The 26918-nt window shown below is 35.1% G+C and overlaps 1 protein-coding gene across 1 annotated transcript in view; it reads left to right on the top strand.

The window, feature by feature from the left end:
- The window catches only part of MANEA (mannosidase endo-alpha), a 77929-nt gene extending 51356 nt beyond the window's left edge, over positions 1 to 26573 (top strand). Inside the window, exons 4-5 of the mRNA XM_024760428.1 lie at positions 20461 to 20537; positions 21367 to 26573. Of these exons, the coding sequence (XP_024616196.1) occupies positions 20461 to 20537; positions 21367 to 22024 (735 nt within the window). The 3' untranslated portion in view covers positions 22025 to 26573. The remainder of the gene's footprint in view (positions 1 to 20460; positions 20538 to 21366) is intronic.
- Positions 26574 to 26918: the final 345 nt, after the last annotated feature.

Raw genomic sequence — 26918 nt, 5'->3', positions numbered from 1 at the left:
TAGTTGTTCTTGTAGGTTTTTATCTTGCTCCTTCGTCTGAAGCAGATTCCTCTGTCATCTCATTTTGGCTAACTTATTGTGTTTGTGGTCTCCTTTATGCATGCTGCAGGATCATAGCTCCTCTTGCTTCTGATGTCTGCCCCCTGGTGTGTGAGGTGGATATTGAGTGGGCCCTCCCCTTTGCTCTGTGGTTGTCACTGCCCTGTCAGGGTCATGGTATGCTCCTTAGTTGTTGAAGTAGAGGCCTGAAGATCTGTTTCTTAGCTGTGTTTCTGATCTGCAGTGAGAGGTAGGTGGGATTGAAGCACTTCCACTGGGAGAGAAGCCTCTGAGTATTCCTCCTCTGGAGATGTTCACCTGTGAGTGTGCTCTGTTATGTCACCTTTTGCCTGTTGTGCGGGCTCACAAAGTACACTGTTGTTGGCACTGCTCTCAGTCCCATCATAACCGTGGGTATGCCAGCAAATGGCCCTGGTGACTCTCAGGTGTAGTTTTCACCAGACCACTGGTGCAGATCCACTGAGGTCAGGTCCCAGCACATGCAATAGTTGTTCACCTGGACCTGCTGCGGGAGCTATGGAGGCTGCTCAGACTCTGGCCTGGCCCAACCCTCATGTGAATGTGCCCACAAAGCCCACAGCTGCTAAAGCCAGACCTGTCTCAGTTGCAGGAGCACTTGTCTGTTTGGATGTTCCATAGGTGCTGCATTTAGGAAGCCATCAGCGCAGGTGTATTCACTGTTTTGTTCCACTGCCTTCTGTTTTTCAGGCAACTTCATAATTCCATCTTCCCAAGTCTTTTTATCTTCTTGAGCAAAGAACTGTTTCAGGTGCCTTTTACAGTCTTCCAGGGAATTAAAATTTTTTCCATTAAGAGAATTTTATTACTGTAGGTTTGTAGTATAGTTTGAAGTTGGGGAGCCTGATTCCTCCAGCTCCATTTTTCTTTCTCAAGACTGCTTTGGCTATTCAGGGTCTTTTGTGTTTCCATACAAATAGTAAATTTTTTTGTTCTAATTCTGTGAAGAATGCCATTGGTAGTTTCATAGGGATTGCATTGAATCTGTAGATTGCTTTGGGTAGTATAGTCATTTTCACAATATTGATTCTTCCAATCCAAGAACATGGTGTATTTCTCTATCTGTTTATGTCATCTTTGATTTTTTTCATCAGTGTTTTATAGTTTTCTGAGTACAAGTTTTTCTCCTCCTTAGGTAGGTTTATTCCTAGGTATTTTATTCTTTTTGTTGAGATGGTAAATGGGATTGTTTCCTTAATTTTTCTTTCTGATTTTTCATTGTTAGTGTTATAGGAATGCCAGAGATTTCTGTGCATTAATTTTGTATCCTGCAACCCTACTTCAAACTATACTAAAAAGCTACAGTAATCAAGACAATATGGCACTGACACAAAAACAGAAATACAGATCAATGGAACAGGATAGAAAGCCCAGAGACAAACCCACACACATATGGTCACCTAATTGACAACAGAGGAGACAAGAACATACAATGGAGAAAAGACAGTCTCTTTAATAAGTGGTGCTGGGAAAACTGGACAGCTACCTGTAAAAGAATGAAATTAGAACACTCCCTAACACCATGCACAAAAATAAACTCAAAAATGGATTAAAGACCTAAATGTAAGACTGGACACTATACCTAGAGGGGTGGGATAGGGAGGGTGGGAGGGAGATAAAAGAGGGAGGAGTTAAACAAAAAAAAAAAAAAAAAAAAAAAACCCAATTAAAAAATGGGCCAAAAACCTAAATAGATATCTCACCAAAGGAGACATACAGGTGGCCAAGAGGCACATGAACATCTGCTCTACATCACTAATTATTAGAGAAATGCAAATCAAAACTTGCATGAGGTATCACTTCACACTGGTCAGAATGGCCATTATCAAAAAATCTAGAAACAATAAATGCTGGAGAGGGTGTGCTGAAAAGGGAACCCTCCTGCACTGTTGGTGGGAATGTAAACTGATACAGCCACTATGGAGAACAGTATGGAGTTTCCTTAAAAAACTAAAAATAGAACTACCATTTGACCCAGCAATCCTACTACTGGGCATATACCCTGAGAAAACCATAATTCAAAAAGAGTCATGTACCACAATGTCCATTGCAGCACTATTTACAATAGCCAGGACATGGAAGCAACCTAAATGTCCATCAACAGATGAATGGATAAAGAAGATATGGCACATATATATACAATGGAATATTACTCAAATATAAAAAGAAACAAACGAAACTCAGTTATTTGTAGTGAGGTGGGTGGACCTAGAGTCTATCATACAGAGTAAGGTTAGTCAGAAAAAGAAAAATACCGTATGCTAATGCATATATATGGAATCTAATAAAAATGGTACTGATGAACCTAGTGGCAGGGCAGGAATAAAGACGCAGAAATAGAGAATGGACTTGAGGACACGGGGGTGGGGGGAAGGGGAAGATGGAGCGAAGTGAGAGTAACATTGACATATATACACTACAAAATGTAAAATAGATAGCTAGTGGGGAGCAGCAGCATAGCATAGGGAGATCAGCTCAGTGCTTTGTGACGACCTAGAAGTGTAGGTTGGAGTGGGGGTAGGGAGGCTTAGGAGGGAGGGGATGTGGGGATATATGTATGCACATGGCTGATTTACTTTGTTGTACAACAGAAACTAACACAGTGAAGCAATTATACTCCAATAAAGATGTATTTAAAAAATAGAATTTTATAAAGACTGAAATAAATGGAAATCTGAAGGTGCAATGTCTGGTGAATATGGCGGGTGAATCAGAACTTCCCAGCCAAGCTGTAACAGTTTTTGCCTGGCCATCAAAGAAACATATGGTCCTGTGTTATCCTGATGGAAGATTATGTGTTTTCTGTTGCCTAATTCTGGACGCTTAAAAGTTGAGTGTGCTTTCAGTTGGTCTAATTGGGAGCAGTACTTGTTGGAATTAATTGTTTGGTTTTCCAGAAGAAGCTCATAAGGACTCCCTTCAAATCCCACCGTATACACAACATCAGCTTCTTTGGATGAAGACTGGCCTTTGGTGTGGTTGGTGGTGGTTCATTTCACTTCCCCCACAATCTCTTCCATTCCACATTATTGTACAGTATCCACTTTTCATTGCCCATCACAATAGATTTTTAAAACGGAATGTTTTGGTTATGTTTAAGTAGAGAATTGCATGCGGAAATATGATCAAGAAGGTTTTTTTTTGCTTAACTTATGTGGAACCCAAACATCAAAGCGATTAACATAACCAAGCTGGTGCAAATGATTTTCAGCACTTGATTTGGATATTTTGAGTATGTCAGCTGTCTCCCACATGGTGTAACATTGATTGTTCTCAATTAATGTCTTGCTTTGATCACTTTCAACTTCAACTGGTCTACCCAACTGTAGAGCATCATCCAACAAGAAATCTCCAGCACAAAACTTCACAGACCACTTTTGACCTGTTGGATCAGTCACAGCACCTTCTCCATACGCTGCACAAGTCTTCTTTTGCGTTTCAGTTGTGTTTTTACCTTTCTAGAAATAGTAAAGCATAATGTGCTGAAAATGTTGCTTTTTTTCTTCCATCTTCAATATTAAAATGGCTACACAAAAATTCACCAATTTTGATACTTTTTTAAAAAAAATTCACATTGATATGACAGCTGTCACAACACAAACTAACAAAACTGTTTCGAATGAAGTTGAAGACAACTAATCACTACTAGAGCCATCTTTCGGAAAAAACTGAACGAACCTTTTGCCCAACCCAATATATAAGCCAAAAGGTTTCCTATATTACAGGAGAAAATATGGGAAAAACTACATTGAAAATAACATTAGCAGTAGATACAGGGATATCTTTGGCATTTTATTGAAGGAAATGAAAGACTTACATAAATGGAGAAACATGAATTTTATGGGAAGATCCAAAATTGTAAAAGTGGCCATTCTCTAATATTTCTTTTTATTTTCAATATACTTTATAAATTTAATGCAATCCCAGTTAAAAGTTTCAGTGAAATTTTAAATGAAGAATTTGACAGGCTATCCCTAAAGTTTATAAATGTGTAAGAAAAACGTTAGACTTTTGAAAAAATGTTTATTAAACATTCAAAACGTGTCTTCGCAGATACTAAAATGTATTTAAAAATGGCAGATATTAAGAGTGTGGCATTAGCATCAGTATCCACAAAGAGATCAGTGAAACATAATACAGAGTCTAGAAACAAGGCACTTTATATGAGAATCTAATATGTAATACAAGAATCATTTAGAGTGAAGTGTAAAGGAATGTTTATTCATGATCTTAGCTTCATGATACTGGCTTAGCTTTTTGCATTATCCACTCTGCTGTTCTGTGTCCTTGCACATTAATTTTCATGTCTAATAATTCTACTTCTCAGATTGTTCATTCTTCTTCAAGTTTATTCTTTTTCAATGCAAATGTGTTTGCAAATCTTATTGAAAACATGAATTAGAGTATCTTTTAACTAGAGACTATTTACCCTGAGTTCTCAGGTTGCTATCACTTTTAAAAATTGCTTAAAGTTTTTCATTTACTCTGAGACTTCTTGCAGTTTGTATAGCCTAATGGAACACAGGCTGATTTGTCCAGTACAGGTAATTGAGTAAGCTTTTTAAGAGATAATATGGATCACAGTTGAAATGTTTATTTCCAAATAAAAATATGAAAAATTAGTTTTATCTTAATACTCCTTTTGCAGCTTAAAGACTCTGTAGTTATTGGGGAATAGAAATGGTACTCTAGGGAAAGAGAAATAGCTAAATATGCAAGAATTTGTTGTTGTTATTCCTGTCAATGAAGACTTCTCTTTCTACTTTACAATCCTGCATCTCTTAAATTATCTGACTGGCAAGAGCTGTCATCTGCCATGTCCCTTAGTTTCATTCAGTGAACTCTTATTGGTACTTGAAATCTGCAAGTAGACAGACCTGCAGGTTCTGGCATCAGGTCTGAGACTGGATCAATACGATTTATTTTCCACAGAACAGGTCCAAAGGCCACTCTTTTGTCCAGGGCCTACTATAATCCTGGAAGACGGGAAATAAGAGGCCTTCACAACTCAGGAGAGCTGGCAATTTTAGTACTTTCAGGAGGTTTTTTAAAGGTAAGGTAAAATGTTCTGATGCATGAAGATAGCTTAGTTTTTCTGCTTAAAACTTCTGTGTAGAAGGAGAATGTGGCCAAGAGGTATAGTCACCAACTTACTTGATTTCTCTGTGCTTCAGACTGTATATATGATGATCAGAAAAATTTGGAACCAGACAGGGTAATAGTTTCCAAAACTTTTAGAACAATTTCTTGGCCTTGCGCTAAAACAAATAGACCAGGAACCATGAGACTGGAGTTCTTGTCCCAGTTGAGTAGCTCTGGAATCTTATATTAATTACTTCATCTTCTTGGCTTATCTGCTTCATTTGTAGAATTACAGGACAAAACCATAAGATGGTTTTATTTATAGTATTTTTGTGTGATTTCTGTTGTATTGATGTTCTGCATCGATTTTTTTTATAATTAGATGAAGTATAATAAATTCTGTTTTGTAAAGAATGGAAAACTTTGTTTCCTAATATAAGGACAAGTTAATGTTTAATTAATGATAATTACTAGAATTAGTGAAACTTTTAAGGCAGTGTGCTATAAATAGATGAATAATAGTATTGTGAGTTCTATGCTGATAAACTGGGGTCTGTAGTATACATAACTGATCACACCTGAAACCTTAAATGTAAAATAAGTGGGTCCATTATTAACAACTCTTTTTGCTTGCTAATCTTCAAACCAAGGAAATAATCTGCGCTTTCCCCCAATTTGATTAGTATAGATTTACTTAGCCCCTTTCCCCCAAAACAGCCCTTCAATTTATTGATGATTTTACTTTTAAAATATTCTAATGATTATAATTATTAATTTTTCTTCATTCTTGATTAATGTATTTCTCATTCTTTGCTTGGGTTTGTTTTCTCTTTCTACTTTTTGAGGTGAAAATTTTTTTTTTCATTTTTTTGTTTAGGAATAGAGAGTTTATAAGGAATTAATTTGTCTTACGGTTAAGCTTTTTTCATAGCTCATTAGTTTTGATTACATACTGTTTTAAATAATATTCATTACTAAATACGTTGTAATTGTCATTTTGATTTATTAACTTCAACTAAAAGTCATTTACGTGAGTGCTTTTTAAGTCATAAACAATCATGCAGGAATAACAAAAATGTTTGACACTTTAGTTACTTGTTCTACATTATCTTTAGCAAATGTAGAGTAATTTTTTGGGGGGGGGAAGTAAAACTAAAATGTAAGTCATTTTTCAAAAAGATTTAAATATTTGCTCTTTTATACATATACTTGTCTGCATATTCACTAGAGCAAACACTGTAGCACTTTTGACTGTCATTGAGTAGGCTGGTTTTGTAGAGACTATAAATATCAGAGCTGGTATTTACCACTATATCATTAATAACGGAGAAATAATTTTTTGTGTGAAACATGATAGATATGTTTTGATAGATGTATCATTTTTAGCAAATATTCCTGTTTTCCTTCCCCTCTATGGAAAGAGCAAGTATACCTCATGCTCCATTGTTGTCGGGCTTGGCCTCATGGCTTGCTTTGACTAATGAAATGTAAGAAAATGTCATGTATGAAAACTGTAAGAAAACCATGTCTGAGCAGAAGTATTATATGTGCTTCAATGGTTGTGCTCCTCTTTCATGAGAACAGCGTGCCCCAGTGCGCTTTCTGTCTAGGACCCAGATTGACGGACATGTGGAGCAGAATTGAACTTGATCCACAGTCAAGCAGAGCCAGCATAGCCAGTCCATAGACCTGTGAGATTGACGGACATGTGGAGCAGAATTGAACTTGATCCACAGTCAAGCAGAGCCAGCATAGCCAGTCCATAGACCTGTGTGCAATAAACAAGGTTTGTCTTTGAAAGCCACTCAGATTGTGGATTACTGTAAAAAACATGACATCAAACGTGACTGAATTAAACCATCCATCTAGGTTAAAGAAAATCAGGATTTTAAGGGAAAGAACTAACTCAGTCACTGGTGGTATTCTTGCATTTTAATAAGTTTTGTATCATATTTTAAAAGCAAGTTTTTCCTATTTTATATATAAATCACATTTCTCGTAGTATTGATTTCACCAGCCATTATTTATTTGGCCTGTTGCTCTAGAGTCGTCATAATATCTGCTTCTCAGGCTTCTGCAGATTTTCAACCGTGTGAAATTTGCATGTAGTATGTCTGGTTCTTTTCTAAATGATTTTTCAGCTTCATTTGAAAAAATGTTTTACTGTCTATGAGCTCTTTTTTTTTCCTTTTTGCCTTGTTCTTAAATTAATAATATGAATTTATGGTGAAAATTTGGTGAATATTACCTAAATGGGGTATATAAATGGCAGACCTAGAGTTTAATTTGTTACCTATTGCATGGAAATCATTCATTCACTCCTGCATGCATTCATGCATTCAGGGTCTGCTGTGTGGCAGGTACCGTTGGAGATGCTGGTAGTACTAAGAAGGATAAGATATTTTCTATGCACTTGAGACCTTGCAATCTACTGGAGGTCAGAGACAAACACAAGTATTTGCAGGAGGAGTATGATGGCACCACATAGGTAGGAAGATCTACCTCAGTATAATTGTAGTGGGGAGTGGAGGGTGTGCATGAGTGAAGGAGTGAGTGGAGGACTTTGAGAAGGAGAAAAGCATCATCAGATTTTTGCTTAAGTTTTCTTTTTATTGAAGTATAATTGACATAAAATTATGTAAGTTTAAGATATATAACATTGGATACATTTATATTGCAATATTACTGTCATTGATAGCTAATACCTCTATCATGATACACAATTACCATTTCTTCTAGTGATGGGTACAGTTAAGATAGTTGATTAGCAAGTTTAATACAGTTTTGTTGTTTATAATCACTGTTAGATTAGATCTAGATCTCCATAACTTAATTATTTATCTACTAGTTGCAAGTATATATATATATTTTTTTTTTTTTGCGGTACGCAGGCCTCTCACTGTTGTGGCCTCTCCCGTTGCGGAGCACAGGCTCCTGACGCGCAGGCTCAGTGGCCATGGCTCACGGGCCCAGCCGCTCTGCAGCATGTGGGATCTTCCCGGACCGGGACACGAACCCATGTCCCCCGCATCGGCAGGCGGACTCTCAACCACTGCGCCACCAGGGAAGCCCCACGTATATATTTTTAAACAACATCTCTTTCATTTCCCTACCTCCTAGCCTTTGGTAACCACCATTCTTTTCCGTTTTTTCAAGTTTATTTTATTTTGGATTCCACTATAAGAGATATCATACAATATTTGTCTTTCGTTGTCTGATCCATCTCACTTGGCATAATGACCTCAAGGTCCATCCATGTTGTAAACAAATGGCAGCATTTCCATTTTTCTCATGACTGAATAACTTTTCATCGTGTGTGTGTGTGTGCGCCACATTTTCTTTATCCATTTATCCATAGATGACTCTTAACGTTGTTTTCATGTATTGGCTATTGTAAATAATGCTGCAATGAACAGGGGGGTGCAGGTGATTTCATTTCTTTGAAGGAACTACCCAAGGCAAGAAAAGGGGCTCCCTTTTCTCCATATCCTCACCCAACACTTAATTTCTTCTCTTTTTGATGATAGCACCTCACATGTTTTTATGACTATGTCATTTTAGTTTTGATTTGCATTTCCCTTATGATTAGTGATGTTGAGCCCCTTTTCATGTAACTGTTGGCCATTTTGTTGTCTTCTGTGGAAAAAAATGTCTCTACAGGTCCTCTGCCCATTTTTTAATCAGATTTTTTAAAAGTGAGTTGTATGAGTTCTTTATAAATTTTGGACATTAACCCCTATCCAACACATAGTTTGCAAATATTTTCTACCATTCTGTAGTTGCCTTTTCATTTTGTTAGTTGTTCCGTTAGCATTGCATAAGCTTTGGAGTTTGATCTAGTTCCACTTACTTTTTGAAAATTTTGTAAACTGTTTGTGCTTTGGACGTCATATGCAAAATATCATTAATAAGACCAATGTCATGGAGCTATTTTCTTCTAAGAGTTTTGCAGTTTCAGGTTTTATGTTTAAATCTTTAAATCTTTAATCTATTTTGAGGCAATTTTTGTGAGTGGTGTAAGGGTAGGGGTCCAGTTTTCTTTTTTACCATATGGTTATCCAGTTTTCCCAACACCATTTATTGAAGAGACTGTCCTTTCCTCATTATATATTGTTGGTTCCTTTGTCAGAGTAATTGACCATCTGTGTTGGTTTATTTCTGGGCTCTCTACTTCGTTTCATTGATTTCTGTGTCTGTTTTTTGTCAATGCCATACGGTTTTTATTACAATAGATTTGTAATATAGTTTGAAAATGGAGTGTGATGCCTCCAGCTTTGTTCTTTTGTCTCAAGATTACTTTGGCTATTCAAGGTCTTTTGTGGTTCCATACAAGTCTGAGGATTGTTTTTTCTATTTCTGTGAAAAATGCCACTGGATTTTGATAGAGATTGTGTTGAATCTATAATTGGCTTTGGGCAGTTAATTTTAACAATATTAGCTCTTCCAATTCATGAATATGGCATGTCTTTCCATTATATTGTGTTGTCTTTGATTTCTTCAAAGTCTTGTAGCTTTCACTGTACAGGTCTTTCATTTCCTTGGTTAAATTTATTACTAGGTATTTTGTTTTTGAAGCTACTGTGAATGTGATAGTGTTTATTTTTTTTAATTTTTCAGATGTTTCATTTTTAGTGTAATAGAAATGCAACTGATTTCTGTGTACTGATTTTATGTCCTGCAATGTTGAGTCTTCGGGATTTTCAATATATAAGATCATATCATCTGACAATAGTGACTTCCTTTACTGTTTGGATGCCTTTTATTTCTTTGGCCTGATTGTTCTAGATAGGATACTTAAGTACTAGGTTGAATAAGAGTAGTAAAAGTGAGCACCTTGTTTCTGATCTTAGAGGAAAAACTTTCACTTTTTCTTCACTGAGTACAATATTAGCTGTGGGTTTAGTGTATATTGCTTTCAATATAATTAGGTGTGTTTCTTCTATACACAATCTGTTAAGAGTTTTTATCAAGAAAGAATGTTGTGTTTTGTCAGATGCTGTTTCTGCATTTATTGAGATGATCATATGATTTTAATCTTTCATTCTGTTAATGTGCTATATCATTTATTGATTTGCATATGTTGAACCATCCTTGAATCCCAGTAATAAATCCAACTTGGTCATGGTACATAATCCTTTTACTGAATTCTTGAATTTGCTAGTATTTTGTTGAGAATTTTTGCATCTATGTTTTATAGGGATATTGGTATATAGTTTTCTATTCTTGTAGGGTTCTTTTCTGGCTTTGGTATCAGGGTAATACTGGCATATAGAATGAGTTCAGAAGTATTCCCTCCTCTCCAGTTTTTTAGAAAAGTGAAAAAGATTGGCATTAATTCTTCTTGAAATATTTGGTAGAATTCACCAGTGAAACCATCTGGTCTTGGGGTTTTCAGGGTTGGGATGCTTTTGATTACTGATTCAATCTCCTTAAATGTTACTGGTTTGTTCATACTTTCCATTTCCTGGTTCAGTCTTGGATGGTTAAATGATTCTAGGAAAATGTCCATTTCTTCTAGGTTATCTAATTTTTTGGCTTATAGTTGTTCATAGTAGTCTCTTATCATAACATATATTTCTGTAGTGTCAGTTGTAATTTCTTCTCTTTCATTTCTGACTTTATTTCAGTCTTCACTTTTGTTTTCTTAGTTATGCTTGAGGCTTTTCCTTTTTTTTTTTTTCCTGAAAAACCACCTCTTGATCTTTTATATTATTTTTCTGGTCTCTATTTCATTTATTTCTGCTAGGATCTTTATTATTCCCTTCCTTCTGCTAACTTTGGGCCTAGTTTGCTACTTTTCTAGCTCCTTGAGGTGCAAAGTTAGGTTATTTGTGATCTTTTTCATTTCTTAATATATGCATTTTTCACTCTCAGAACCGCTTTTGCAACACCATAGGATTGTGTGTTATGTTTCCATTTTCATTTGAGATATTCTTTTTTTACTTTTTTAAAAATTAAAATATAATTGACATGCAACATATTAGTTTCAGGTGTACAAGGTGAAGATATGACATTTAAATATACTGTGAAATGGTTAACTACAATGAGTCTAGTTCACATCCATCACCATATATGGTTCCAAAATTTTTTTTCTTGTGATGAGAACTTTTAAGATCTACTCTCTCAAGGACTTTCAAATATGCAATACAGTATTATGAATTATAGCCATTATTCAGTACATTTACATCCCTATGCTATACTTATCTTTTAACTGGAAACTTGTATGTTTGTTTTGCCCACATTCTTCCTCCATGCTCTGGCAACCACCAATCTGTTCTCTGTATCTATGAGCTTGGTTTTCTTTGTTGTTTTGTCTTTTCCACATATAATTGAGATCGTATGGTATTTGTATTTCTCTGTCTGACTTGCCCTCAAGGTTAATTCATGTTGTTGCAAACAGCAAGATTTCATTCTTTTTTTTGTTTTGCGGTACGCGGGCCTCTCACTGTTGTGGCCTCTCCCGTTGCAAAGCACAGGCTCTGGACGCATGGCTCATGGGCCCAGCCGCTCCACGGCATGTGGGATCTTCCCGGACCGGGGCACGAACCCGTGTCCCCTGCATCAGCAGGCTGACTCTCAACCACTGCGCCACCAGGGAAGCCCATTTCATTCATTTTTATGGTGGGATGTGTGTTATATACATACACATCATTTTTTAAATCCATTCCTACATTGATGGACATTGGGTTGTTTCCTTTCTTATCTTGGCTATGTAAATAATGCTGCAGTGCCCATGAGGGTGCATGTATCAGGGTGCATGTATCTTTTCGACATAGTGTTTTTGTCTTCCTCAAACAAATACCCAGTAATGGAATTGCCTGACCATATGATAGTTCAATTTTTAACTTTTTAAGTAACTCCCTACTGTTTTCCATAGTGGCTGTACCAATTTACATTCCCAAAAAATAGTGCACAAGGGTTTCTTTTTCTCTACATGCATGCCAATGCTTTTAATTTCTTTTTGATAATAGTCATTCTGATATGCATGCGGTGGTATCTTATCGTGGTTTTAGTTTGCATTTCCCTGATGAGTGGTGATTTGAGTGTGTTTTTGTGTGTTTGTTGGCCCTCTGTATGTCTTCTTTGGAAAAATATCCTTTTAGAACCTTTGCCCATTTTTTAATAGGTTTCTGCTACTGAGTTGGAGAACTTTATATATTTTGGATAATAACCCCTTATCAGATACATGATATGCAAATATTTTCTTCTGTTGCTTCTATTTGTTGATATTTTCCTTTGCTATACAGAAACTTTTTAGTTTGATGTAGTCCCACTTGTTTATTTTTGCTTTTGTTGCCTTTGGTTTTGTTGTCAAATCCAAAAACTTGCAGCCAAGACCTGTCAGTGAGCTTACTGCTTATATTTTCTTCTAGTTTTATGGTTTCCAGTCTTACATTCAAGTTAACCCACTTTTAGTTAGTTATTTTTTCTATTGATGTAAGGTAGTGATCCAGTTTTCCTAACACCATTTATTGAAGAGGCTGTCCTTTACCCATTGTATATTTTGGCTCCTTTATCATAGATTACTTGACTATATATGTGTGGGTTCTTATGTTTAATTTTGACATTTTAAGTATATGTCTAGGTGTGGTTCTCTTTGGGTTCATTTTATTTGGCACTCTCTGGGCTTCCTTGATCTGGATGTATTTTTTTCCTCAGGTTGGGGAATTTTTCAGTCACTACTTCTCCCAATAAGTTTACTTCCCCTTTCTCTCTCTCTGCTCCTTATAGGACAACATCTAGCAAACTAACTTTCACACAAGTGTCCCAGAAGTCCCTTAATTTATCTTCACTGGTTTTCATTCTTTTTGCTGCTCGGATTAGGTGAGTGCCTCTTGCCATGTCTTCAAATTCAGTGATCCTTTCTTCTGCTGCTTCTAGTCTGCTGTTGAACCTCTCTAGTGTATTTTTCAGCTCTGTGACCTCTTTGTTACATTTTCTCTTTGTTGACATTTTCACTGTGTTCAACCATTCTCTCCTTGAATTTGGTTAGCATTTTTATTACCTTTACTTTTCAACTCTTATCAGGTTACTTACTTATCTCTGTTTGTTTCTTTAAGGGTTTTCCCCCCTGAGGTTTTATCTTGGTCTTTCATTTGGAATATATTCCTCTGTGTTGGTTTCTATGCATTTGATGATACATTCACCTCTCTCTGTCTTAAAGCATTGGCCTTGCATATGAGATGAACTTTATCATTCAGCCCTTCCCTAGCTCTTGGTTCTCAAACCTTTGTAGTTGTCTAAGCAGCCTATTTTATTTTTAATAGCTTCTAGTAGTTGAAGTGTGCTGAGACCAGTCACTGTCCTTAAGGAGAGGATTTCAGGTAGCACCTAGATTCAGGCTGATTAGAATTTAGACCCTCAGCCAGCAGATTTTAACAAGTGCAAATATATTCAGAACTGTAGGACCACAGTGTAAGCCCTGCTGGCCACCAGAGCCAGGTGATCTGGGGGTGTTTGCTGGGTGGCAGTCATAAAAATTGGGGCTCCAGTTAAGTGTTCTTTTCTGGGAGATACCAGTGAGCTATAGCAAGGTAGAGGGAGAGCAAAAAGATGGCATTCTCTGACCTCCATACCCTGAGTGCCTCTGTAGACTCTGGAACTGTGCCAAACCTGAAGCTCCCCCTGACCACCAGAGCCAAGTGATATAGAGGCATCCCCTGGCAAGCTACAAAACTCAGAGCACCAGCCAAGGATATAAGAATATAACTCCTTTTCTGAAGACAACAGTGCTCTGGAGCAAGGCAGAGAGAGAGTGCAAAGATTGTGCCCACTGTCTCCCTTCCCTGAGAGTACCTCTGTAGGCTCCTATAAGTGTGCAAAACCAGAAGCCTGCCCCACAGGCCAAAGCTGCTATAGAAGGAAGTAGGCCTGTTTCTCAGAAAGACTGTGGGTATGTTTCAGTTGGATATCTGTGCAATGCCATAGGAGTGGTACTCTGCCAAAAACTGTCTGTTGTTACAGTCCCATGGGACCCAGGACACAAGCTCCCCTGGCCTCCAGGTCCATGTGATCAAGAGGTGTCCCTTCCTGGCAGCTGCAAAATCTAGGTAACCAGGTAGAAGCTCCCCTCTGGGAAATACTGGTGCTGTAGAGCATGACAGAGGAAGAGCTCAACAGTGACACCCACTACATGGAGTGGGGCAGATGGAGAGTACAGGGACAGCACCTGCTGAAAGAAGAAAAAGATAAAAGGGAAAAGAAAGTAAAAAAATGGCACCTGCTGGCTTTAACAAGCAGAGGGTGAACAGGAAGATAGAACCCTCCAGCCTCTTTCCCCATAGAATATCCCAGCAGACCCTTGCCTCTCAGACCAATGCTTTTAAAACTGGCAAATGAGTTTATTTTACGTAACATTTGGGTGCTCTTTGAAGGGCTTCTTCTGCACTGGTCCCAGGATGGATGAGTCTACATGCAAGCTCTTTAAGAGCTACATCCATTTGGCTATTCAAAGCCAGATATTTTGGGGACTCATCTTTCAGGGGCTGGTCTTAGAAACTGGTATGCCAGATATGGGATACAAGCTATTTGTTCTTCAGGGAGAAGCTCTGGGTTTTGAGTTCTCTCCTGATTGTATGTCACTGCTGGGATGGGCTTTATGGTGAGATCGTATCTCAGCCTTTCCTACCTGCTTTGATGTGGTTTCCCTCTTGTTTGCCAGATGTGATGGGGTCACTCCACCAGGTTCTTTTTGGAGGAGATTGTTCCATATTTAGCTGTAGATTTGGTGTGTCTATGGGCGGAGGTACGTTCAGGATCTTCCTACATCACCCTCATCACCAGAACCATTTATTTTTCCTACTAGAACAGATATATATTTACGTCAATAAAATTATAAAGTAAAACTACAAAGAAACAAAAATATTTGACAATTGCTGAGACATAATTTTGTAAAGAAAGTTAACAGTAATCATCTTAAGTACAGTGAATTATAAAGATCTGTTGATATGGAAGAAAATAACCAGAAGAAACACAAAAATAATTGTCACAGCACATGGAACATTTCCATAAAAAGCTAGCTTCTACTTGGTCATTTAATTTTTCATCCCTGTTTAAATTTACATTCTGAAATTTATGTTCCACTGCAGTTTCTACCTGCATGTAGTATCTTTTCCACCCCTTCACTTTGAGTCTGGGTGCATCCTTAAAGCTTAATGGGATCTCTTAAGAACACCATACAGTTTGGTCTTGTTTCTTTATCCATCCAGTCACTATGTGCCTTTTCATTGGTGAATTCAATCCATTTACATTCAGAGCAATTATTAATATGTAATCTTATCAACTGCAGTCTGGTTTTGTATTTCCATTATTTCTATTTCTGTCTGCCTACATTTGTAAATTGGTTATTTTTCATGGTGGTATGCTCTTCTCCCCCCTCTTTTGTGCGTCTGCTCTAGATTTGTGCTTCGTGGTTATCAAGGGGGGGTTCCATAAAACATCTCATAGATAAAACAGTCCATTTTAGGTTTATAGAAACTTATCTTTTACCCCTCAGGTATCCATTATTTTGCTCCTCCCTTTTGCATATTGATGCCTCAGTTTACCTCTTTTTTATATTTATTAACTTATAGTAGGTATAGTTATTTTTCCTACTTTCATTTAACCTTTATACTATAGTTGAGTAGTTAACACACCATCCTCCTACAGAATTATAGTTTTCTAAGTTTGGCTGTATGTTTCTCATCTTTACCAGAGTATTTTGTAATTTTGTATGTTTTCATTTCAGCTTGAAGAACTCCTTTCATCATTTCTTGCAAGGCAGATCTAATAGTGGTGAACTCCCTCAGATTTTGTTTGTCTGGGAGAGGCTTTACTTCTTCACATCTAAAGGATAACTTTGCTAGATAAAATAGTCTTGGCTGGCCACTTTTATCTTTCAACTCTTCAAATATGTCATTCCACTGTCCTCTGGCCTATTGAATTTCTACAGAGAAATCTGCTGATAGCCTATTGGCAGTCCTTTGTAAGTTCCCTTCTTTTTTTTCCCTTGCCTACCTTTAATATCTTGGAGAATGTCTTTTTGCATTGAGATACTAGGATGATCTACTAGCTTTGTGGACTTGTATGTCCAAGTCTTTCCTCAGATTTTGGAAGTTCTCAGCTATTATTCTTTAAGTTAACTTCCTGCCCCTGCCTTCTCTGTTTGGAATTCCGATTATCCTGACATTTGTCAGGATATATGGATATCCATAGATCATGTAGGCTTTCTTTGCTCTTTTTCTAAGTTCCCTCTTCTCTTTTGTGTTATTTCAAATCTTCTATCCTCCAAGTCAGTTTTTCTATCTTCATATGCTCTGCCTTGCTACATATTCTCTGCATTGCATGCTATCCAGCACCAGAATTTTTGTTTGGTTCTTTTTAAAAATTTCTTTCTCTTTTAAAGGGTCATTTTGTTCACATATTTTATTCCTGATTTTATTGAATTGTCTTTCTGAGTTTTCTTGTAACCTGTTGAGTTTTTTATAACATCTATTTTCAACTCTTTATCAGATAGGTTGCAATATTCTGTGGCTTTGAGTTTGCTAGAAATAGATAATTTTTATGTGATGCCATGTTTCCTTGATGTTTCATAATCCCTTTAGATTTGCATTGTTGTTTTTGCATATGAAGTAGTAGATACCTTCTTAACTCTTTTCTTGTTGCCTTCAGCAGATGGTATGTGATATTCTGTAGTGTTGATATTATCCGGGTTTTTACTGTTTTTGTGAATTTATACCTGCTCCAGTCTTCTTGTTCCCTCTTTTGGGTGAGTTTTTAAACATTTATGCCATCTCTGTTTCTTACAGTTCACCAGGCTGGCTACTGGAAACCTCTCTTGTTTTCCAAAAGGTTGCTATAGCTCAAGTTCATGGTTTCTGAGCATGCTCTCAGTCTGCTGGAGCTTTCTCTTGCAGTGGCACTTGGGACCCACACAAGGAGCAAACGTAGAGTGGGGGGAAAGTGTGGGTTTACCACTGGGTACATTGGGGGCACCTGCAGATCCAGTAGGGTGATCCCATTGGCTCCTAGGTGGACTTCTGCTAAGAACAATCCCTTTCCCACCAACTGAAGTTCTAATTTGCATCTTTCCTAATATCCTCCCTACCCCTGGTTCTAAAGCTCCCATCTTAGTACTCCAGTTGCTGGTGGAGAAATGATTTTTCCAGCCACTTCCAGTCTAGCTGGGCACTCACTCACTGCTTTCCTTTTCCCCTTTCATTGTGTCTTTGGGCAGAGGCATGGTGCCAGGAAAGCTTCTCTACTGCCTTCTGTTGCAACCAAACTAGCTTTTTTTTTTTTTGTCTCCAGTTATGTGCTGAAGTTTCCCGTTGGGAGGTCTAGACTTCCGCAAGTTCTACTTCCGCAAGTTCTCTGTCTTGTATGTGAGTGCCTGCCTGGGTCTTTACTGACACAGTTTTTTGCCTGGCAAGAACAAAAGGGGTCTAGGCAGTTTGGCTGGCTCCTCTGGTTCCCCACCTCGAGCAGACGTTTGTCTCTTACCATCTTTGTGGTGAGTGAGACAACTCCTGTGTTCCTTGGAATAAGACACTAGGTCCCAGAACACCACAAAGGCACTTTTGCTCATGTATGAATGTCCAATTTGTTGATTTAAAAAGGAATAAATAGTAGGAACATTTTATGTCATCATATTGCTAATATCACTCTCCAGGATCATCAGATTTTCACTTTAGGAAGTACACTTTGGGTGCATGGTCAAAATTAGAAGCATGAAATGAGGGAACACTTATAGGACTCTTACTTCCCCATCTAAAGATAATGCAAACATTTGATTTTGTATATAGCATTCTATCATTTTTAAAGTCATTATAGTATATTGGTCTAATAGATTTTTCCAAATGGAACAGTGGAATGGTGATACATCACATTATTTATTCACTAAGCCTACAAGGTAATATTATTGCAATTAATATTTTCCCTCATATTTCTAACTTATTAAGTATTGTATAAAATAGTGGCTTTTTGAATTACTATAAATGTATTGATCTGCACTTTACAAAAAAGAAGGAAGCCATGTAGAGTTTGCAACTTCAAAAGCAAATTCATTATAATATAGGATATTTGCTTAAATTTGGTGTCCTTTATGTATAAATTGGAAACTTACTTAGGAAATGTTACAGCTAAAGGGAGATTACCCAAGGTTACATTATATAAGAGTATGAAAATACCTATACCCTTGCCACTTTTCTTTCACTTGAAGTTAAAAAGCACATACATACCAGAGCTACTGCAAAATCTAACTGCCCTAGCCATACTTACAATATACTGCACAAACGAAACTGACCTTACTTTACTTTGTTACTAATAAAAACTTTCTTTGTATAACATTACTGAAATCTTTTAAAAGTAGAGAATTATAGTTTCACTAAATGCTGTCTGACTTTATAATTATGTGGAAACTAGTAGCACTGATGAATATACTTCACTTTAATTAGGTGGTTGAAAACAAAGGCATTTTATATTGCAGTAGCATAGAAGTCTCTAATTCCATACATGCTTCATAGAAACTGAACTCTTATTGACAATATTTTAGTTTATTATATTGCCAAAAAGTAATGGTTAATGGTAAGTCAGTAATAAAAGTGAAAATTCTCATAGTTGTTTTTGCAGATCTTAAGTAGACAGTACACATGATATTTCCCTTAATCTACTCCACTAGTTATAAATGACATACAAAATGGTTTTGGTAGCCATAATTAGTTTTCCTTGATTTATATATAACCTTTTTTGGTTACTGCTTTCTGCTATCATAGTAGAAATATATAAACCACATCAATAGCAAGCATTCTGAAAACTATTGTCCATTATAGTACTCGTTTTTGATTTTTTAAAGTAATTTTATTATAAATTATTTGAATAAGAGTACATATTAAATCTGTCATTTTTGCACAGCAAAGGAAACCATAAACAAAACGAAAAGACAGGACTTCCCTGGTGGCACAGTGGTTAGGAATCCACCTGCCAATGCAGGGGACACGGGTTCAAACCCTGGTCCAGGAAGATGCCACATGATGCAGAGCAACTAAGCCTGTGCACCACAACTACTGAAGCCCGTGCTCCACAACAAGAGAAGCCACCACAATGAGAAGCCTGTGCACTGCAACGAAGAGTAGCCCCTGCTTGCCGCAACTAGAGAAAGCCCGCACACAGCAACAAAGACCCAATGCAGCCATAAATAAATAACTATAAAAAAAATAAAGACAACCTAAAGAATGGGAGAACATATTTGCAAACAATGCAACCGACAAGTGCTTAATTTCCAAAATACACAGACAGCTCATACAACTCAACAAAAAAAACAACCCAATCCAAAAATGGGCAGAAGACCTAAATAGACATTTCTCCAAACAAGAAATACAAATAGCCAGTAGGCACATGAAAAGATGCTCAGCATCACTAATTATTAGAGAAATGCACATCAAAACTACAATGAGGTACCACTTGACACCTGTCATTAGAAAGGCTACAAATAACAAATGCTGGAGAGGGTGTGGAGAAAAGGGAACCCTCCTACACTGTTGGTGGGAATGTAAGTTGGTGCAGCCACTGTTGAAAACACTATGGAGGTTCCTCAGAAAACTAAAAATAGAATTACCATATGATCCAGCAGTCCCATTCCTGGGCATATATCCAAACAAAACTATAATTCAAAAAGATACATGCACCCCAATATTCATAGCAGCACTATTCACAATAGTCAAGACATGGAAGCAACCTAAATGTCTATCAACAGACGAATGGATAAAGATGTGGCACATTTATACAATGGAATACTACTCAGCCTTTAAAAAAAAGAATGAAATAATGCCAGTTACAGCAACACGGATGCAACTAGAGATTATCATACTAAATGAAGTCAGAAAGAGAAAGACAAATATCATATGATATCACTTACATGTGGAATCTAAAATACGACACAAATGAACCTATCTATGAAACAGGATCACGGACATAGAGTACAGACTGGTAGTTGCCAGGGGAGGGGGTTGGTAGATGTAAGCTTTTATATACAAAATGGATAAACAACAAAGTATTACAAACAACAAAGTATTACTGTATATCACAGGGAAGTATATTCAAAATCTTATGATAAACCATAATGGAAAAGAATATGAATATAAAAAAAGAATGTGTATATATGTATAACGGAATCACTTCACTGTACAGCAGTAATTAACACATTGTAAATCAACTATACTTTAATAAACGCATTCATCTTAAATTAAGGTTATTAAAAATATGGAATATGATTTCCTTTTTATTTTTACGTCATAATTTTTTCTCTAATATTTTTTGTTTTAGGTCACTTTTCACATTGAACCATATAAGAATCGAGATGATAAAAACATGTACCAAAATATCAGATACATTATAGACAAGTGAGTTTCTTCTGTCCTATAATTACTGTTATATGATCCAATGATAATTACTGTTATAAGTATGTTTATATTTGAGAGATTTGAATGACTTACAGTATGACATATTAAAATTAGTTTAAACTAATTTTGTAATGAATACTGCAATCATTTTAAAGAACATTTCTGAATTTCCTTATAATTCACTTTCTGTATGAATAGTTACAGGTTCCTGTTTTTACTGTTATATGTGTATATTAGACTATGATTTCTGTCATCTGACATTTAAATTAGTATTCTGCAAATCTTATGAATATAGAGTTGTCTTTTTAAAAGCAAGTTCAGAGTATGAAATGTGAATTGCTTTTGCAATTTTGAATTGCCATTAGATATGGCAGATCCACATCTAATATTTTCATTTAGTATGATTACAAGGAAAGAATTTATTAATACAGTTTCATTTTGTTTAAGGGTTTACTAATAATAGTCTATGACAGCTGCCATATTCTTACAAAAAACATGTCAGCAACAGTGGGACATTTATCACTTATACAAAAAAAAACAAACAGTATTTTCATGTAGAAAATGGGCTTTTTATTGTGTTAGTCATCATTTCTAAACCTCAGTGTAATTTCTTGTTTGTTAATGTCTTAATGTATCCAGTATCTCATTTTTCAATGTGTAAAATTAAAAATGCATTTTTAATGTTTACACTTATATCGCTAATTCCCCAAAGGTGAACAGTGTGCTTAAACTGCACTGATTACCTTCATTTTCAATACATAAACAATTATTGTCTATTGCAACTGAGTTATGAATATTCATTTTGCTTTCATATATGTTTGTATTCTAGATATGGAAATCATCCTGCCTTTTACAGGTACAAGACTAAGAATGGCAGTGCTCTTCCACTGTTTTATGTCTATGATTCCTATATCACAACAGCTGAAAAATGGGCCAATCTGTTAACCAGCTCAGGGTCTCAGAGCATTCGCAACTCTCCTTATGATGCATTGTTTATTGCACTTCTAGTAGAAAAAAAACATAGATATGAAATTCTTCGAGGTGGTTTTGATGGAATTTATACGTATTTTGCCACAAATGGCTTTACTTATGGCTCATCCTATGAGAACTGGGCTAAGCTAAAATTTTTTTGTGATCAGTTCGACCTAATGTTCATCCCAAGTGTGGGCCCAGGATACATAGATACCAGCATCCGTCCGTGGAACAGTCAAAACACTCGCAACCGAGTCAATGGGAAATATTATGAGGATGCTCTGAGTGCTGCACTCCAAGCCCACCCCAGTATAATTTCCATCACCTCTTTTAATGAGTGGCATGAAGGAACTCAGATTGAAAAAGCTGTTCCCAAAAGAATCAGTAATACCGTGTACCTGGATTACCGGCCTCATAAACCAAGTCTTTATCTAGATCTAACTCGTAAGTGGTCTGAAAAATACAGTAAGGAAAGAGCAACTTATGCATTCGATCACCAGCTACCTGTTTCTTAATGCATTGATTAAAGTTTAATAATTATAGATATCACCTAATTTCAATACATTCCTTTTGTTTTGAGTTATGGAAAGAAAACTATCCAAGTCAGTATGTACTATTATCTCTAATAAAAATAATTTGTACATTTTTAAAGGTAGTAATATTATCATTGCCACCTTTCACAATGGCGATGTTGCACTGAGAAAAGTTGTGCAAATAACATTCCTTGTGGCATAATTTGGTGAATTTCTGACTGGAATTGAAATCCTGCTTTATAGCTATTTTTGTTTCACAATAGGTAATTGCTTGTGTTATATAGAGTAGTTAGCACACAATTAAATCCTACTTGTATTCTGGGCCCAAAGAAAAAGGACTGTGTATATATTTGATATGTCTATTGAAGAACAAAGACCTAAAAGATAATGTACATGGTTCCTTTTTCATTTTTTTAATGATCCAGTCAACTTCATCATATTAGCATTCAGACTCTGGATAACTCTCCAATAACAATTCTTCAGAAAAATATCATATACCTTAAGCCTTACTGTGAACCATATTTTGTTAGGAAGGTCTACTTTCTATAGTACAATATGTATCATCATTTGCAGATTTTTGGTTTCCTAGAGCTTGCTAGGTGTTTTGCATGTCTAATGTCTCTACATTATAATGCTGAATTTCAGGCTTTAGAAGGAAAATCCTTTCATAAAGGTTAAGGATTGCTTCTCAGTTATTAAAAAAAAATAGCTGCTTTACAATTATGAAAATACAGTGCCTCAAATGTTATTTTAGGGTACCTTGTCAATCTTCAACTTATTCATATTTTTCAATTTAATGTTAATCAGAGACCAACTGTTAGATAAGAAAAAGTTGATACTATCATTGGATTGCCTTCTTTTAAGATTTTAAACTGTTTTTACTAAAACTAATAGAGAAAATTTACTTACCATTTCAGATTTTAAGGATATGGAAATGAAAGTTCATTACTAAGTTTGACTTATTAGGTATAACACTTAATGATGGAAATATTTAAGACTTTATTGTCTATAATATAACATCCCCATCTAAAAACATTTTACTTTTATGTTACCTAACAGGTTAAAGAGTTGTGATCAATTGTCATAGTGTGACAAATTAATCATCTGTAAAAATGAATCTCTTTACTTTAAAAACTACAGAATAAAATACACTCTTATTATAGTTAATATTTGTAACTAGAACTATAGTAAAAAAATCTAATATATAAGCTATTATATGAATTTTTTTAGATATTTAATTTATTAAATGTAAGCAATAGGGAAATACTAAACAATACATATAAATATTCTGAATATATGGACATTCATTCAGAAACAAATTAGCAGTGGAATTTATCATAAAATAACTCATTAGACAATGAAATTTAATTTTAAGCAGTGCTTTTGAAGTTAACTATCATGTCTTTGAAAAGAAGCATGGTTAATGTTAAACTTATTTATAACTGAGAATTTGCCATTTCTCAGAATGTTCAGACCATGGGAAACCAGTATAATAGTAATTAGTAATTCACCTTGTAGAGGAAATTACAAGAATAAATCACTATAATGTTACAACTAAGTATCTTCATGAGGAACACTCATACAGATATAACCTGTGGATTTTTTTTTCTTACATCCAGTTAGCCACTATATGTTATCTTAGGGATACACTCTAAATATGGTATACTTAATAATATTTATAACATACCATATTTTATTAAAGTTTAGTTAGAGAGATGTCTAACACACAGGAATTTTTGTCATTGCTTATGTTGTATGGCTGAACCCATAATGACAATTTTATGAAATAGTTCTGAGATTAAGAGCAAGTGTATAAAAACAAGGTCAGCAAATCCTCAACACGGACACCACCATTTCTCTCCTGCTCCCATTGCAGACATATAGATAGATCATCTAGGACTGCAGAATTTCCCTCTGAGCTTTGTTCTAATGCACTACCCCAACCAGCCACTGACAGTTGGTTTCAAAGTAAGATAAAATAGATTCTGTCTTCATTGCAGAAATTTAATTAATTCTCAAGGGTAGAATGTTTGGAATCAGCTCTAATGATAGTTTACTGATTTATAACTATTTGAATATCATGTTTCTTTTCTCCTGTTCTTAAAAAAACAGTTATTAGAAGGAATTATCTCTAATAATTTTGTTATTCTTAGGGAAGAATGCTTTCAAAATCTTCCTCAGGTATTCATTACAGCTGCCTTTACCATTTGACTTATAACAAGTTTAGATTGCATAATCACAAGAAATCAATTCTTTGCTTTTATTTAATTCAATAAACTAAAGTAACTGTTAAAGAAAAAACAGTGTAATATATGCACTGCATGAATCAAAATGAATTATTTTATGGTTTAATCAGTCTAATTTTTTCACTGTATAGAAATCAAATCTTTCTTTTACTACTCTCTTTAAGGACTGACATTGTCAAAAACTGCTGTAATTGATGTTGATCTCAGCTGTATATTAATTTTTTGTTTTAAGAGTAGTTTAAAAATGACTATTTTGTTACATGAAGTAGTTAACTTTCACCTAATAAAAGCATACAGGGAATAAATTGTATCTTAGATATAAAAATGTTTCTTTTTTTATGAAATGTTTAATTTCTGATTAACAGTTCAAAAGTAGTAGTCAGTCGCCACTCTATATATCTTCTCTATTTGAAATATACAGCATTTAAAAAGTAGATATCTTTTAACTGTACTTTTAAAATCTGTGAATTTGTGTTATACACACAAAAATACGAATTTTTTTAATTTGGAAGATGGTTTCCTATTTTTTTATTCTTTGGGCATAATCATATATGAGCTCCAACATCCTTTAGAAAATTGATCTTACCCTAAAACAGCAAAAGTAACAAGCCACTAGAGAACCTACCAAGTTCATAACCAAGCCGTTTTTGAAACTGATCACAGTTATTCAATTTAAACATAGTGACTGCCCCTAAACTCTATAGTGCCTACAGAAGCAGTCCTTAAAAGTCTTTATCTAAATTTTGAATTAAGGTCGAACACTCTCATGTCCCATAGTGTAGAAGCAATACTTTATTTACGACCAGCAAATTTTATTTTTATAAATATTTACAATTTCAAAAAGAAAAACTGAGCCAAAAAGAGATTTTTGGCTCAGCTATTCCTTTTTTTTAAAAAAAAGTACTGTAAATTTAAATGTACTTTAAATTTAAATTATATACTAACTGTTATATATCCACATAAAGGCTAAATGTTATAGTATGGTTAATACAGGATTATTATCCTTCAGAATGCAGGTACTACTTTGGCTTACTTACAGAGTCATCCTTAGTCAAGTCAAAGAACTTAGCGGTAGTGCTATTATATTCCCAACTATTAATGAAGGGGGGAACATTTTTCAATGTTACTAGATTTTGTTGTTGTAATTACCATTTATTATATCAAAAGAAAAAATAATTTAAGACCTAATAAGCAAATAATCATAGATCTAAAATTTACTGAAGTCAAAACATAGTGGTACTTTTTATATTGTGTGTTCTAAACTTCATTTAAAGCATCTTATATATTGAAGTTCAAATTTCTCATTTATATAACCTTAAATGTAACCATAAAGTTTAAAAGCCTTAGAGTCTATCTCATTGAAATAATTATTTCATGAAACAAAATAATGATGTACCATGGTAGTGATAATTCTGTATACAATTCAACTTATACTATATGATTGTATTGTCATGCTTTTGTGTTTTTACTTTAGATTTTTTAAATTAATTTTTATTGGAGTATGGTTGCTTTACAATGTTGTGTTAGCCTCCACTGCACAACAGAATGAATCAGCCATACATATACAGATATCTCCTACTTTAGATTTTTAACCTGTTTAAAAAGTCAAAACAACAATCATTATAAACAACAAAGTGGCAGTCTTCTGCTACTCAGTAGCATTTAAAATACATTAATTATGTCCATGCATAAAAGTATTTTTCAGTCCATTTTATAAAAGCCGTTTTCAAAGCACTATATATCACCATGTTAATTTGATTATAGTATCTAACAATGTGACTTTTATACGGATCTTGAAAATATCATATGCAAAAGAAAAATAGTTAGAAGAAATTCATTTGTAATACATGCAGTACCTTTTAGAAATGTATATGTTTGAACACAGTCACCTAAGAATAGCAGCCACACTTTTTTTAGTTTATACACACTAAATTTATATTTGAGTACTGCCGTTCTATATATCGTTAATTACCCAAACATATTATCCATATGGCAGACTGTTAAGCCATTACTATTAAAATTGTGCAGTCCAGTCTGGCTTCATGTAAAAAGTCAACTGCAAATCTGATAGCTAAATTCTTACTTGAAAATTTGCTGCATTGTTATATTTAAAGTACATGCTTGAAAATTATGCTCTTGGCTTTTTAGGTATCTTGTAAGAACAATATTTAGTGACAGTCATTATATGAACAGTAGTTGAGCTGAAATTCTGTTTTATTTTTCCTCATGAGTGTTTGTAGCTAAAGGCTTAATTTAATCCTCAAATAAAATATTCCATTAATGTACATTATTTTCTCATTTCATTTTTTTACTTGAGTCATTCTTAAATAAAATTTAGGTAGTGTTTCCTCCTATAAGAATATGTGCATGCTGATTCTTTGCAAAAAGGATTTGACATATTTTTCATAAGAAACTGTTACAAAATTAATATATATAAATGAAAGAATTTTAAAAAGGAACATACATATATGATACTAGCATATATGGCTGACTACACATTTGGTATTGAGAGCTTCTGAGTAGCTAATGCAAGATGTTATGGCTCTTGTTGCCAGAAAAGAAGCACCTCCTTTCCTATGCAAGGCAAACTTTGCCTTGTCAATACATTTTAAAATACATTTCTCAAATAG

The sequence above is a fragment of the Neophocaena asiaeorientalis genome, unplaced genomic scaffold (assembly GCF_003031525.2).
Source record: "Neophocaena asiaeorientalis asiaeorientalis breed wild unplaced genomic scaffold, Neophocaena_asiaeorientalis_V1.1 scaffold514, whole genome shotgun sequence".
Lineage (NCBI taxonomy): Eukaryota > Metazoa > Chordata > Mammalia > Artiodactyla > Phocoenidae > Neophocaena > Neophocaena asiaeorientalis.
This window is presented reverse-complemented; position numbering and strand designations above follow the sequence as displayed.